The 15,047-nt window shown below is 54.5% G+C and overlaps 1 protein-coding gene across 2 annotated transcripts in view; it reads left to right on the top strand.

The window, feature by feature from the left end:
* The first annotated feature begins 499 nt into the window (after nt 1-499).
* Nucleotides 500-15,047, top strand: part of IDH2 (isocitrate dehydrogenase (NADP(+)) 2) — a 40,891-nt gene continuing 26,343 nt past the window's right edge. For both annotated transcript variants that reach the window (XM_045573489.1, XM_036415612.2), the window contains exons 1-7: nt 500-714; nt 8,868-8,959; nt 10,069-10,234; nt 10,861-11,021; nt 11,123-11,266; nt 12,259-12,395; nt 12,588-12,739. In XM_045573489.1, coding sequence (XP_045429445.1) covers nt 597-714; nt 8,868-8,959; nt 10,069-10,234; nt 10,861-11,021; nt 11,123-11,266; nt 12,259-12,395; nt 12,588-12,739 — 970 coding nt within the window. In that variant the 5' untranslated portion in view covers nt 500-596. The remainder of the gene's footprint in view (nt 715-8,867; nt 8,960-10,068; nt 10,235-10,860; nt 11,022-11,122; nt 11,267-12,258; nt 12,396-12,587; nt 12,740-15,047) is intronic.

Genomic DNA, 15,047 nt, shown 5'->3' with positions numbered 1-15,047 from the left:
CCTCGAGGACTCCCCCGGCAGCTGGACCTTCGGCTGAGACGCAGTCGGGGTGCTCCTGTCCGTCCGCACCGCCCGTGTTGGGGGGACCAGGAGCCGAGCGCGACCCCGAGGGTCAGGCCTGAGGTGCCCACGCCGCGCGCGCGCGCGGGGTGAGCGCGCCTCAGCGCAGCGAGCGCGAAGGACGCAGGTGTTACCTCAGATTTGCCTTTTTTTGGGGGGGGACTTAAGCTGTGCCGGCAGTGGACACCCCGATTTCAATCGAGGAGACCCGGAGAGAGGGGCGCCTCCTCAGCGACCCCTCCAGCGCCGACCCCCGCGCGCACCCGGAGCGGCCTCTCCCGCCTCTGGCGCGGGTCCAACTGGGCTTCCCGCGACGCCTGTGCAGCGCCCCCCTGCGTAAGGGGGCGTGTCCCTCCGGCAGGCCACGCCTCTTTCCCGGCGCCGACCAATGGGACGGCGCCTCCGGCAGCCCCGCCCCCACCGTGCCCGCGCGCGGGGAGCCCAGGTCGGGGCAGCCCGCCGCCAGGCAGCGGAGCAGCGCAGCGGCCGGCGCTCGGATCTCCTCCGCCTGCGGGGTTGGTTTTCCTCTGCTCGGCATGGCTGGCTACCTGCGGGTCGTGCGATCGCTCGGCAGGGCGTCGGGCTCCGGGTCGGCATGGGCTCCGGCTGCCCTGACGGGCCCCAACAACTTGCAGGAGCAGCCGCGGCGCCACTGTGAGTTGCCAGAGGGTGTCGAGTCGAGTCGGGTCGGGTCGGGGCGGGCGCGCTTCGGGCTCCGCGACGTGGCGGCCTCCGGGCGGGGGCCTGGGGAGCGCGATCCGGCGGCTCGCAGGCCGGGGATCACGGGTTTGGGCACACAAAGAGCGGGGCCCGGCGGGGCGGGAGGGGGGGTGGGGGTGGCCTCACTTCCGGGCGCCCCCTGCCCCGAGTTCCCAGGTCGCACCAGGCGCAGCGGTGGCGACTTGAAGGACGGTGGCAACTGGTGACCCGGGCGATGCCAGTCCTGCGGCCCTGCGCGCGGGGGTTTGGGGGTTGGGGGGAGAGCTCGGGGCTGCCTCTTGCACCCGATATAACTATATATGGAGGTGCTGGGGGCGTGGATCCCGGACCAGGAGGGGATCCCCGCGCGCTGGCTGGAGACGAGCAACCGAATGGGGGGGCTGGTGCACCCTGCGAGCTGCTTCTGCTCAGACAAAGGCGGGAGAGGGAGGAGGCATGCACTTCCCGTTCCTTTCCAGCCAAGTGGCGCTGTCACCCCTCCTGGCTGCCAGGCCCTCGTCAGCTATTTTTGGAGCCTTTTTTATGCGACAGCTGTAGAAGCGTGCTTTTTTTTTTCTTTTTTTTTTCATTTCCCCCTTTGTTTGGACTCCCCCCCTTTCTCCTTGTCGCTGCACTTGAGGCCCTGTCCTTGCTGCCTTTTCTCGCGGACTGGCCCTGCCTGGCTCATGCATGCCATGCGGAGACTTTGTTCACAGCTAATGTGGTACCATTAGCTCCCGGATGGGAAGCTGGACGCAGCCCAAACCTCCATGATCCACGTAGGCTGCCCCTGCTGGTATGTGGGCATTGCCTGCCTGCAACCCTGGCTCTCTCTCCATCGCCCGCTACACAAAGGGCAGGGAACAATGTGGGGCCCCTTGGCCCTGTCTGATGCCTGTGGTCACGGAATCCCCTATCCTTCCCTGGGCTGGGAGCCCCTTGGGGTGAGCCAGGAGAGTGAGGAAGAGGGGGTGGGGCCCAGGCAGCCTGGCTGCACTGCCAGGGTAGGTAATCTTTAACCCGATGTGGGAGCAGCTGGCTAGGGTTGGGGCCCCAGCACACCCGCCCCCCCCCCCCCACTTGCCAAGGAGAAAAGGGGCATTTCTGCTTTTGAACGTCTGGGATTTGTTTATAAAGGGCCAGCCCCCCAATCCCATGGTACCCCCAAACCAAGTTTCCCATAGGCACTACCTTCAGCAAAAGATGGTGCAAGTTATATACCGACCCTAATTCTCCTTTTTATGTTGCATTGATGACAATTTTTTATTTATTTATTTATTTTATTATTATTATTATTACTTACTTTTTAAAAAGAAAGGAAATGGAAAAGCCTGGCCAGTGTGGTTCAGTTGGTTGGGCATCATCTGGTCACCGAAAGGTTTGGGTTTGATTCCCCATCAGGCAGGGGTTTCAGGCTCCATTGCCAGTAGGGGGCGTGCCAGTTGATGTTTCACTCTCACATCGATGTTTCTCTCTTCCTCTCTTTCTAAAAAATCAACACTTGCCCTAACCGGTTTGGCTCATGGATAGAGCGTCAGCCTGTGGACTCGAGGGTCCCAGGTTCGATTCCGGGCAAGGCCATGTACCTTGGTTGCTGGCACATCCCCAGTGGGGGGGTGTGCAGGAGGCGGCTGATCAATGCTTCTCTCTCATCGATGTTTCTAACTCTCTATTTCTCTCCCTTCCTCTCTGTAAAAAAAAAAATCAATAAAATATATTAAAAATCAACTTAAAAAATCAATACAATACATATTTTTTAAAAAGTACCCCACCCCCTCCACACGCAAACAAGCAAACAAAGCGCCTCAGAGGCCTGAATTCTGGTAACACATCAAAAGAGCAGGTCCTTCCGGAAGTGGGTTCTTCATGGAAGAATGCCTGGTATTTGAGTTGGACGTGAGCGTATACGATTCTGACCTCCGCTAGCTCGGCACCTGGCAACGCTGGCAGAGACAGCATAGTTGGCATTCCCTCGATGACACAGAAAGAGTATTTTTGGGCTAAAACACCCTGAGTCTTTGCTGCCTGATGCAGGAAAGGGGGTGGGGCTTAGGCAGCCTGGCGCTATAGCTGGCAGATTCCCGCACGTGTCTCTTTCTAGTTTGGCAACTCACAGGCCTTCAGATCCTGTGGCTCATATTAAAAAAAATAAATTAGGCCAAGACAGGTTTGGCTCAATGGATAGAGCGTCGGCTTGGGGACTGAAGGGTCCCGGGTTCGATTCCTGTCAAGGGCATGTACCTTGGTTGCGGGCACATCCCCAGTAGGGGGTGTGCAGGAGGCAGCTGGTCGATGTTTCTCTCTCATCGACGCTTCTAGCTCGCTCTCGCTCTCTCTCTCTCTCTCTCTCTCCCTTCCTCTCTGTAAAAAATAAATAAAAATATTTAAAAATAAATAAATTAGGTTATAAGATCTTTTTTTCTTTTAAAATATATTTTATTAATGTTTTTACAGAGAGGAAAGGAGAGGGACAGAGATTTAGAAACATCCATGAGAGAGAGACATCGATCAGCTGCCTTCTGCACCCCCCCCCCCCCACACACACACTGGGGATGAGCCCGCAACCAAGGCACATGCCCTTGACTGGAATCGAACCCGGGACCCTTCAGTCCGCAGGCTGATGCTCTATCCACTGAACCAGACCAGTTAGGGCCATGGAGCTTCACTTCTAACGTGGAGACAGGTAGTAAACAAGATAGACACCGACTACCGTGACATGCTAACAGGAGAACAAGTACGCAAGGAAGGTGTGTGTGTGAGAAAGTTTGGGTAGAAGGAAGGGCGATTTCGTTATCTAAGGAAGAGTGAACTGCAGGGGTCAAGGTCTCCGTGGATGGAGTTCTAGACCCGCAGTCGGCAAACCGCACCTCGCGAGCCACCTGCGGCTCTTTGGCCTCTGGAGTGTGGCTCTTCCACAAAACACCACGGCCTGGGCGAGTCTGTGTTGAAGAAGTGGCGTCAGAAGAAGTTTAAGTTTAAAAAATGTGGCTCTCTGAAGAAATGCCAATCATTGTGCTGTGGATATTTGGCTCTGTGGACTAGTGAGTTTGCCCACCCCTGTTGTATACCATTGCCTGTGGGAGAAGCAGCGAGGAAGGCGACTGTGCACGGGGGTGGCTCAGAGTCCATGATGGGGAGCGGCAGAAGGGCCAGGTGAGGGGGCTAGGAGGGGCTTGCTGGCCATTTTGGAGGACCTCGGCCTTTACTCTGACTGAAAGGAGAGGCTTTGCAGGGTTTTGAGAGGAGTGTCATGACCTGCTTTGCTTTAAAAAAAAAAAAAAAAAATCAAATTGCCGGGACCGGTTTGGCTCAATGGATAGAGCGTCGGCTTGGGGACTGAATGGTCCCGGGTTCGATTCCGGTCAAGGGCAAGTACCTTGGTTGCGGGCACATCCCCTACTGGGGATGTGCAAGAGGCAGCTGATCGATGACTCTCTCTCATTGATGTTTCTAACTCTCTCTCTCCCTTCCTCTCTGTACAAAAATCAATAAAATATATTTTTAAAAAAATCAAATTGATTTCAGAAAGGAAGGGAGAGGGTGAGAGACAGAAACATCAATGATGCGAGGGAATCATGGATGGGCTCCCTCCTAGATACCCCCTCCTGGGGATCGAGCCCACAACCCGGGCATGTGCCCTTGACTGGAATCGAACCTGGGGACGCTCCAGTCTGCAGGCCGACACTCTAGCCACTGAGCCACACCAGCCAGGGGTCCTGCTTTGCATTTTAGCACTCAGGGAGCTGGTAGGAGGTATAACCTGGCAAGAGAGGATGGTGGCTGGGAGCTGCGCGGTGGCTCTGGGGGAGGTGAGAAGTAGTTGGATTCTGGGTGTATTTTGAAGGAAGAGCCTGTAGGGCCTTTTGATGGTTGGACTGCGGGTGTGAGAGAAAGGGAGGAAAATACTAGAATGTCTTCCAAAACTGCTCCGGGAACTGGGGCTCCTTGTTCTGCTGGCCAGGCTGGCCAAGTACGGGTAGTAGAGGCAGTTGTCTCGGGGGTGGCTGTCATACCGGGGACCTTGAGCCCTGAGCTTGCAGCAGCAGGCAGATCTTGAAAACTGGGGGTGGGTTTGGAATCCTTAACTTGGGCCCGACGGCTGTGGGTCAGCAGTTGAGCGTCAACCATGAACCAAGAGGTCGCAGATTCAATTCTTGATCAGGGCACATGCCTGCATTACAACTCGATCCCCAGCAGGGGGCGTGCGGGAGGCAGCCGATCCATGATTCTCATCGTTGATGTTTCTCTCTCCCCCTCTCTCTTCCTCTCTGACATCAATAAAAATAGACTAAAAATAAATCCTTGCTTGGTGTTCTATATACACTGAGTGGCCAGATAATTATGATCTCTGAACACATAATAATCTGGCCACTCTGTTTACATATATGTCTATATATGTATATATATATATGTATATGTATATGTGTATGTATATATATGTATATATATATATGTGTGTGTGTATGTGTGTATATATATATATATATATATATATATATATATATATATTTATATTTATTTGAGGCCTGGTGCATGAATTTGTGCATGGGCGGGGTCCAGCCAGCCTGGCCAGGGGGAGGGGACATGGGTGGTCGGCCGACCTGCCTGCTGGTCGAACTCCTGGTCGAGGGGACAATTTGCATATTAGCCTTTTATTCTATAGGATATCCACTGAGTGGCCAGGTTATTATGCGCTCAGACATCATCATCATCTGGCCACTCAGTGTATATATAGATTGTACAAATGCATAACAAAAATTTCCATGTTACCCATTTTTAAGTCTGCAGTTCAATCGTGTTCAGTCGTGTTTGTTATTGTACAACCAATATCCAAAGCTTTTTCATCTTGTAAAACTAAAACTTTATACCCGTTAAACAATAATTCCCCATTCCTCTCACCCCAGCCCCTGGCAACCAGCATTCTACTTTCTGTTTCTGTGACTGATTTCTTTAGGCGCCTCCTGTGAGGTGAATCTGGCTTTCTGTGGCTAGCTTGTTTCACTTAGCGTCATGTCCTTAAGGTTCACCTGTGTGTTGTGGTGCGTGTGACAGAATCGTCTTCCTTTTCAAGGCTGAATAGTATTCTATTGCACGTATGTTCCACCTTAAAAATATCATGTTGAGCCGAAGCCGGTTTGGCTCAGTGGATAGAGCGTCGGCCTGCAGACTGAAGGGTCCCAGGTTCGATTCCGGTCAAGGGCATGTACATTGGCTGCGGGCACATATTCAGTAGTGGGTATGCAGGGGGCAGCTGATTGATGTTTCTCTCTCATTGATGTTTCTAGCTCTCTATCCCTCTCCCTTCCTCTCTGTAAAAAATCAATAAAAAATATTTTTAAAAAATATATATCATGTTGCCGAAACCGGTTTGGCTCAATGGATAGAGCGTCGGCTTGGAGACTAAAGGGTCCCAGGTTCGATTCCGGTCAAGGGCATGTACCTTAGTTGCGGGCATATCCCCAGTGGGGGGTGTGTAAGAGGCAGCTGGTCGATGACTCTCTCTCATCGATGTTTCTGACTCTATCTCTCTCCCTTCCTCTTTGTACAAAATCAATAAAATATATTAAAAAAATATATATATATATATCATGTTGAAGCTTATTGACCTTCTGAGTAAGGTACAGGCATTGTAAAAAGCTTAGTTATTAAATCCTTATATATTTAATACTGAGTAAGGTACAGGCATTGTAAAAAGCTTAGTTAGTAAATCCTTACATATTTAATACTACTTCTAATTTATCACAGGTGTTGCTTCTCAAAAATGTTAAACACAGCTGGATTCAAAGAGTGTTTGGGAAATGTGGCCACGTTTTTTGTTGTTTTTTTAAGAGAGAAAGGAACATCGATTTGTTGTTCCACTTATTGACGCATTCATTGGTAGATTCTTGTATGTGCCCTGACTGAGGGTTGAATCCGAAATCTGGTTGACACTTTAACTGAGCTACCTGGCCAGGGCTGCAATATTGTCATATAAGTTATACCACATGGTAAGAGGTACAAAGTGAACTTGCCTTTGTGCAATTTGTAACAAAAGAACAAGTACCGTATTTTCCGGCGTATAAGACGACTTTTGAAACGAAAAAAAAAAGTCAACCGAAAATCGGGGCCAAAAGACCAAAATTGCACAAAAATTACCTGCAGATCTTGACGGCAAAGTAAGTCTTTTCTTTGAAGTGGGGGGTAGTCTTATACAGCGAATATAGGCCTAAACCTATGTTTTAACTGTAAAAATTAGAGGGTCGTCTTATACGCCGGAAAATACGGGCAAAAGCGGTTGGGGTGGGTCCCGGGTCACTAACCCTTTTTAGTGAGAAAACAGGTACATCCATGGTTAAGGGGTGGTGAGGAGGTCCGTCTGAAAAACTTGGGATCATGAACATTGTTCAACCTGAGGAGGAAAGTTTTTCTCAACTCTCCTGGATTAGCTTCGGAGTCCTGTTCTCCTTTATTTTTTTTAAAAAATGTTTTTATTGACTTTAGAGAGGAAGGGAGAGGGAGAGAGAGAGAAACATCGATGAGTGAGAATCACTAAGCGGCTGCCTCCTGCACGCCCCCTACTGGGGATGGAGCCCGAAACCTGGGCATGTGGCCCTGACCAGGAATCCAATGAACCGTGACCTCCTGGTTCATAGGTCGACAGTCAACCACTGAGCCACACCAGCCGGGCCTGTTCTTCTCCTGAAGGTCCATGCCACCTTTGGTTTGCTCGTTCACCCGTCGCTCCCCACTCTTGACGATTGTGCGTAATGCTGCTATGAGTATGGGTGTGCAAGACCCTGCTTTCGATTCTTCCAGCTATATATCCAGAAATAGGACTGGCGGGCCACATGGTGATTCTAATTTTTTTTTTTATACTTAAAAATATTTAAATATATTTCTTTATTGATTTCAGAGAGGAAGGGAGAGGGAGAGAGAGCTAGAAACACCATGATGACAGGGAATCATTGATCGGCTGCCTCCTGCACGTCCCACACTGGGGATCGAGCCTGCAACCCGGGCATGTGCCCTTGACCGGAATCGAACCCGGGGACCCTTCAGTCCGCAGGCCGACGCTCTATCCACGGAGCCGCACCAGCTGAGGACTGGGCCATTTTCTTGCATTTTCCTTGCAATGCCCTTCCCAGACTGTTGGTTTTTTCCCTCGAGTCAGAGTTTCCTTGAAGAGCTTCCCTGACTTCCGTTTCCCCATCTCCCTTCCCCTCGTCCTGTCTGGCGATGCCTCTCTGGCGGAACTGGCCGACCTGAGCCTGACTTCCCTTCCCAGGTGCCCTCACTCCTGCAAGGTGTGAATCCCCCTGTTTCCAAACCGGAAGCCGGGAGCCTCAGCCCCCCCACTTTTAAAGTTGGAAGTGATGATACCCTCTGGGGAGGAGGGAGTGGGATCACGTCAGTGGGGGGGGGGGGGAGACACGGTCTGGCCCGGAGGAGGTGTTAATGCAATCCCTCCTCCTTGCAAGCTGGTCAGGTTCTCAGGTTGCAAGCAACAGGCGGGTGAGTGACAGGCCGAGTGTGAGAGTGTGTTATTAGAAGGACGCCCTAGCCGGTGTGGCTCAGTGGATAGAGCGTCGGGACTGCAGACCAAAGGGTCTCGGGTTCGATTCCGGTCAAGGGCATTTACCTTGGTTGCAGGCACATCCCCAGGTGGGGGGTGTGCAGGAGGCAGCTGATGGATGTTTCTCTCTCATCGATGTTTCTAACTCTCTCTCCCTCTCCCTTCCTCTCTGTAAAAAATCAATAAAAATACATATATTTAAAAAGGTCACAGGGTAGCTTGCAGAACTGCGTGGATTGCACTAGAGGGGATCCTGGTCGCCCTGGGCAACCGGGTGGCAGCAGACCCCGGACAGCCTCTCCCGACGGGCTGCTGGACGGGGCGGCCCCAGCCGGCTCTGCGTCTCTGCCTTCAGATCCCTGAGGGAGGAGACTTCACTGGCCAGGCTGGCCAGCCGTGCTCAGTGGCGGGTTCAGGTCCCCAAGCTGCCCGAGAGCTGTTCCTGGGTGTGATGGCCGGGCAGCTAGGCCTGGCTGACCACTGCTGTCCCCTTGGGGGCGGGGGCTCCCTCCCCTCCTCCGCAGGGGCCTCATGCAGTGTCTGTGCCCCGCTCTAGATGCCGACAAGAGGATCAAGGTGGCCAAGCCGGTGGTGGAGATGGACGGCGACGAGATGACCCGTATCATCTGGCAGTTCATCAAGGACAAGGTGGCTCTCCCCGGGGTGGCTGGCCGGGCTCAGTGCTCCACCCCAGCACAGGTCCCCCCACCTCGCTCCAGGCCCCCCCCCCCCATCACCACGTGCCCCTGTCCCCCAGTGGGTGGCCACAGTCCTGTGTCCCTCCTCCCGCACATCCTTCCGCTGTGTCCAGACCCCTCATGCGTCTGGCAGCGGCCTGGGCCTCCCCCGGGCGCCGAAGCCGTCGTGTCTCAATCTGTGTGCAGATTTGGGGCTGCCCCTATATCCCGTCTACCTCACCCCCTCTGTCCCGATGAGCTGCCTCCAGGGTTGAAGGAGCGCAGGGCTGGTGTGGGTGCTGCTGTGCCTAGAGTCACCTTTTATTGTTTAATTTTTATTATTATTTTAAAAATATATTTCTTTATTGGATTTCAGAGAGGAAGAGAGAGATAGAAACATCAAAGAGAGAGGCCAAAACCGGTTTGGCTCAGTGGAGAGAGTGTCCGTCTGCGGACTGAAAGGTCCCGGGTTCGATTCCGGTCAAGGGCATGTACCTTGGTTGCGGGCACATCCCCAGTGGGGGGTGTGCAGGAGGCAGCTGATCGATGTTTCTTTCTCATTGATGTTTCTAGCTCTCTATCCCTCTCCCTTCCTCTCTGTAAAAAAAAAATCAATAAAATATTAAATAAAATAAGAAAAGAAACATCCATGATGAGAGAGAATCATGGATCGGCTGCCTCCTGCACGCCCCCTACTGGGGATGGAGCCGGCAACCTGGGCATGTGCCCTTGAACTGTAGTCGAACTGTGACCTCCAGGTTCATAGGTCAATGCTCGACCACTGAGCCACACCGGCCGGGCCCCAGCCCTGGCTTAGAGAATAGCGATGCCCTTGGAGTTTGGGGTTCGGCTGAGTGCATGGGCCACGGCAGGGGCCTATGGTCCATGCTAGGGGATGAGCCCCCTGAGGCCCTGCCTCCAGCCCGCTTTGCCCAGGCTCCGCCCAGGGGTGGCTGACTCTCCCCTCCCTCTGCTGGCCCGCCCTCATCTCTGCCCTGACTGAGAGTGTCCCTGGCCGCCTGCACATGCCCCCGAGCCATCGTCTCTGGGCCGACACCTTGTCCTGGCCTCTCTCTCTAGCTCATCCTGCCCCACGTGGACGTCCAGCTCAAGTATTTCGACCTGGGGCTCCCCAACCGTGACAAGACCGACGACCAGGTCACCATCGACTCGGCGTTGGCCACCCAGAAGTACAGCGTGGCTGTCAAGTGCGCCACCATCACTCCCGATGAGGCCCGGGTGGAAGGTATGGGGGCACGTGACCACCTCTGACCCAATCACAGAGGCCCCAAGAGAGAGGAGGCGCTCTGATTGGATTAGCCAGACACACCCAGTCTCCCTGGGGCTGCCTGGGGGCAGGGTCCCTGTAGATGGGGCCGGGGAGGGGCAGTGAAGGGGCTGGCTTCGGTTTTCATTAACAGTGGCAAAATTACAGCCGAAACCGGTTTGGCTCAGTGGTAGAGCGTCGGTCTGCGGACTGAAAGGTCCCGGGTTCGATTCCGGTCAAGGGCATGTAGCTTGGTTGCGGGCACATCCCCGGTGGGGGGTGTGCAAGAGGCAGCTGGTCGATGTTTCTCTCTCATCGACGTTTCTAGCTCTCCCTCTCTCCTCCTCTCTGTAAAAAATCAATAAAATATATTTAAAAAAAAAACAGTAGCAAAATTACTGTTATGAAGTAGCAACGAAAATAATTTTATGGTTGGGGGGGGGTGTCAAGGGTCGCGGCATCAGAAAGGCTGAGAACCACGGCTCTAGACTCTCCCCCGGAACCATCTGTAGGCCCCTCCCCTGGCTGCACTCTTGCTCGGGTTCCAGATTCCGGCTGGAAAGTGGGAGGGCTGTGGTGGGGCCACTTCCTCTCTGCTCCCCCAGAGTTCAAGCTGAAGAAGATGTGGAAGAGCCCCAACGGAACCATCCGGAACATCCTCGGGGGCACCGTCTTCCGGGAGCCCATCATCTGCAAGAACATCCCCCGCCTGGTCCCCGGCTGGACCATGCCCATCACCATCGGCAGGCACGCCCATGGCGACCAGGTGGGCCGAGGCGGGAGTTGGGGCTCTGCTGGCCTGGACACCCCCCCCCCCGAACCCCCCAATCTGGAGCCACAGCCTGAGCCACCCTCTCGCCTCTGCAGTACAAGGCCACGGACTTCGTGGCTGACCGGGCCGGCACCTTCAAGATGGTGTTCACGCCGAAGGATGGCAGCGGTGCCAAGGAGTGGGAGGTGTTCAACTTCCCCGCTGGCGGCGTGGGCATGGGCATGTACAACACCGACGAGGTGAGGTGGGCACAGAGCCTGAGCTGCTCTCTCCCCCAGCCTGGCTTCTCTGCTCCGGGCTCATCTCTGGAACCAGCTCCATTGGTTCCCGCCAAAGTCCTAGCCCGAGTCACATGACCATCACCTCTGAGCCAATCACGGAGGCCCCCTGAGAGAGGAGAAGCTCTGATTGGATAAGCCAGAAACACCCAGAGTCTCCCCAGGGGGCTCATCTCTGCCAGCTCCACCGGTTCCCGCCAAAGGTCTAGCCCGAATCACGTGACCACTGCCTCTGAGCCAATCACAGAGGCCCCCGGAGAGAGGAGGCACTCTGATTGGATAAGCCAGACACACCCAGAGTCTCTCCTAGTCTGGCTTCTCCGCTCCAGGCTTATCTCTGCCAGTTCCACTGGTTCCCGCCAAAAGTGCTAGCCCAAATCACGTGACCACCTCTGAGCCAATCACAGAGGCCCCCAAGAGAGAGGAGGCGCTCTGATTGGATAAGCCAGACACACCCAGCGTCGAGAGACAGGTCCCATCCCAGCCATAGGGTCTACGAATGGGCAGAGCGGGAGGTAGCTTTTCCAACACAAAGCTGGGGGCACTGAATCCTCCCAGAAGGGGGAGGAAGCAGAAACAACAGATGCGTCCAGCTGGTGTGGCTCAGTGGTTGAGCCTCAACCCATGAACCAGGAGGCCACGGTTCAATTCCCTGACAGGGCACATGCCCGGGTTGTGGGCTCGATCCCCAGGAGGAGGCGTGCAAGAGGCATCGGATCATTAATTCTCTCTCATCATTGATGTTTCCATCTCTCCCTCCCTCTTCCTTCCGTTCTGAAATCAATAAAAAATATATATTAAAAAAAAAAAAGGAACAACAGATGCTCGCTGAAGGTGGCTGCATGAACCCAGATTCCAAGAGAGGGTTGCGTGGAGGGGAGGGGTGCCATCCCGGGTGGGGCCTGGCCCTGGGGGGTAGGGACCGTGCCTGACACCCGTCTTCCTCCCTGCAGTCCATCTCGGGGTTCGCGCACAGCTGCTTCCAGTACGCCATCCAGAAGAAGTGGCCGCTGTACATGAGCACGAAGAACACCATCCTGAAGGCCTACGACGGGCGCTTCAAGGACATCTTCCAGGAAATCTATGAGAAGTAACAGCCGCTCCCTTTCTCCCATGCCCCGGCCCTCGCTCCTCCTGGTCCCCCCGCCCGCCCTGACCCTACCGGGGAAAAAGGGTGCCGTCCCCATAATGCATTTGGCTCAGGAAGGGATCCCCAATCTGTCAGCCTCCCCCACCCCCACCCCCCGCCTTCCTCCCCCGCAACAGGCCCCTCTGCTTCCAGGCACTATAAGACCGAGTTCGAGAAGAATAAGATCTGGTATGAGCACCGGCTCATTGATGACATGGTGGCTCAGGTGCTCAAGTCTTCAGGCGGCTTTGTGTGGGCCTGCAAGAACTATGATGGAGACGTGCAGTCGGACATCCTGGCCCAGGGTACGCCGGGAGCACCCCTGCTCCCCGTGGGGATGGGTCCTTCGGCCTCGCTGGCCGAGGTCACGCTTAGACCCTTTGGGTAGATAGGAGTGGTCCCGTAGGGTAGCAGCAGCGCCGGGGGTTGCTGGCTGGTTGCAATGCCCCCTGTGGACAGCAGGGGGCAGGAGCTCCCTGAGAGCTGAGTGAGGATCGCAAATTTGGTTTCCTAAGGCTGTCGTGGAAGAGAAAAGTGGACATGGGACGTAAAGTTTTCTCAGGGGCTGGGCGGTCCCTGTCCAGGGAGGGGCCGAGGAACTAGGTTTGGCTCCAATGAAACCAAATGGTGCTCTGTATTATTATTATTTTTAAAAATATTTTTTAAAAAATATATATTTTATTGATTTTTCACAGAGAGGAAGAGAGAGGGATAGAGAGCTAGAAACATGGATGAGAAACATCGATCAGCTGCCTCTTGCACACCTCCCGACTCGGGATGTGCCCGCAACCAAGGTACATGCCCCTTGACCGGAATCGAACCCGGGACCCTTCAGTCCTCAGGCCGACGCTGAGCCAAACCGGTTTTGGCATTTTAAAAAATATTTTTATTGATTTCGGAGAGGGAGGGAGAAGGAGAGAGAGATAGAAACATCAATGATGAGAGAGAATCATGGATCAGCTGCCTTCTGCATGCCCTCTATTGGGGATTGAGCCCGCAACCCAGGCATGTACCCTTGACCGGAATTGAACCCGGGACCTTTCAGTCCGCAGGCCGACGCTCTATCCACTGAGCCACACCGGCCAGGGCGGGTGCTCTTTAAATTGCAGAGAATTTGTTTTGCGCAGTAAACCTTTTATTTGTTTATGTAATCCTCACCCGAGGACATTTTTACATTGATTTTTAGAGAGAGGCAAAGACAGAGAGAAATATCGATTGGTTGCCTCCTGCACGAGACCTGAACAGGGCCTGGGCCAGAGAGGTGCCTGCGACCATGGTTACGTGCCCTTGACCGGAATTGAACCCGGGACCCTTCGGTCTGCAGGCCGACCCTCCATCCACTGAGCCACACCGGCTAGGGCGTGCACCATAAACCTTTCAGACACAGGAGAATATCAGGGAAGATGGAAAAAACCCTCAGCCCTACATTCCAGCCGAGAGGAACCATAAGAAACCCCCAATGGGTTTACAAAGCTTTGGGGCCTTATGCCTTTCCCTCCTCGCAGCCTGACCTCCTGCTTCAATTTGCAAAGCTCAGTGGTGATAGAACGATTCCCCTCAGGGCTGGGAGGATGAAAAGCCTCCGCAGGCTAGAGAAAGGCGTGGCAGGGACCCCTACATAGATAGGGAATTGGTGCGTGGGAAGGTCCAGGTAACCATGGAGAAGGACCCCTCCCCCTGGGCCAGCAGCAAAACTCCCGGACAGAGCATTTCCCCAGAGGACTTTGCCTTCCTTGGGACTGGACAGCTCTTACTTTGGTGCCGCGGGGACCTTGGCATCAGAAAAGCTTCACACGTGCATGTGGGAAGCTTCGGGAACACATTACAGAGCTTGCTTGCCAGGAGCTGGCAAGAGCAGCCGAGAAAGCGGGCGCTGGGAAGTGCTGTCTGCAGGCTTCCTTCCGCTTCAATGGGCCTCCTGGTGCAGAACTCTGTGGGCCCTTGGGCCCCGGGGGCCACGGGCTGTGGGACACCTGGAGGCGGGGCCCCAGACACAGGTGTTCCGCTTCCAATTCCCTCTTTTGCAAATCAAATCCCGCCTTTTGCAAAGCAAACTAAATATTTGCAGGAAGGGGGAGTTTGAGATGGAAAACCTGTTTATGCTAAAGGGCCAGCTCTAAGCCTCCTGAGAGGGCCCCTCTGTCCTGGGCTGGGCCCTCGAGTCCCATGACCTGGGGGTGGGGGGTGGGAAACCGGAAACAGTGCCTTGCCCTCTCAGGGTGGGCGGGGTCTTAAGTTGAGTGACAGCCAGAAGGCAGGTGGGCGGGGTCTTAAGTTGAGAGTGACAGTGAGAAGGCTGATGGGCGGGGTCTTCGGTTGAGTGACAGCCAGAAGGCAAGTGGGCAGGGTCTTAAAGTTGAGTGACAGCCAAAAGGTAGGTGGGCGGGGTCTTCGGTTGAGTGACAGCCAGAAGGCGGGTGGGCGGGGTCTTTAGTTGAGTGACAGTCAGAAGGCGGGTGGGCGGGGTCTTTAGTTGAGTGACAGTCAGAAGGCGGGTGGGCGGGGTCTTTAGTTGAGTGACAGCCAGGAGGCAGGTGGGCGGGGCCTTTAGTTGAGTGACAGCCAGGAGGCAGGTGGGCTGGATCCAGGTTACCCGAGGAGGGGCACCCACGC

This window comes from Pipistrellus kuhlii, unplaced genomic scaffold (genome assembly GCF_014108245.1).
Source record: "Pipistrellus kuhlii isolate mPipKuh1 unplaced genomic scaffold, mPipKuh1.p scaffold_m20_p_50, whole genome shotgun sequence".
Taxonomy (NCBI): domain Eukaryota; kingdom Metazoa; phylum Chordata; class Mammalia; order Chiroptera; family Vespertilionidae; genus Pipistrellus; species Pipistrellus kuhlii.
The sequence above is the reverse complement of the archived record's forward strand: the minus strand, read 5'-3'. Positions and strand labels throughout refer to the sequence as shown.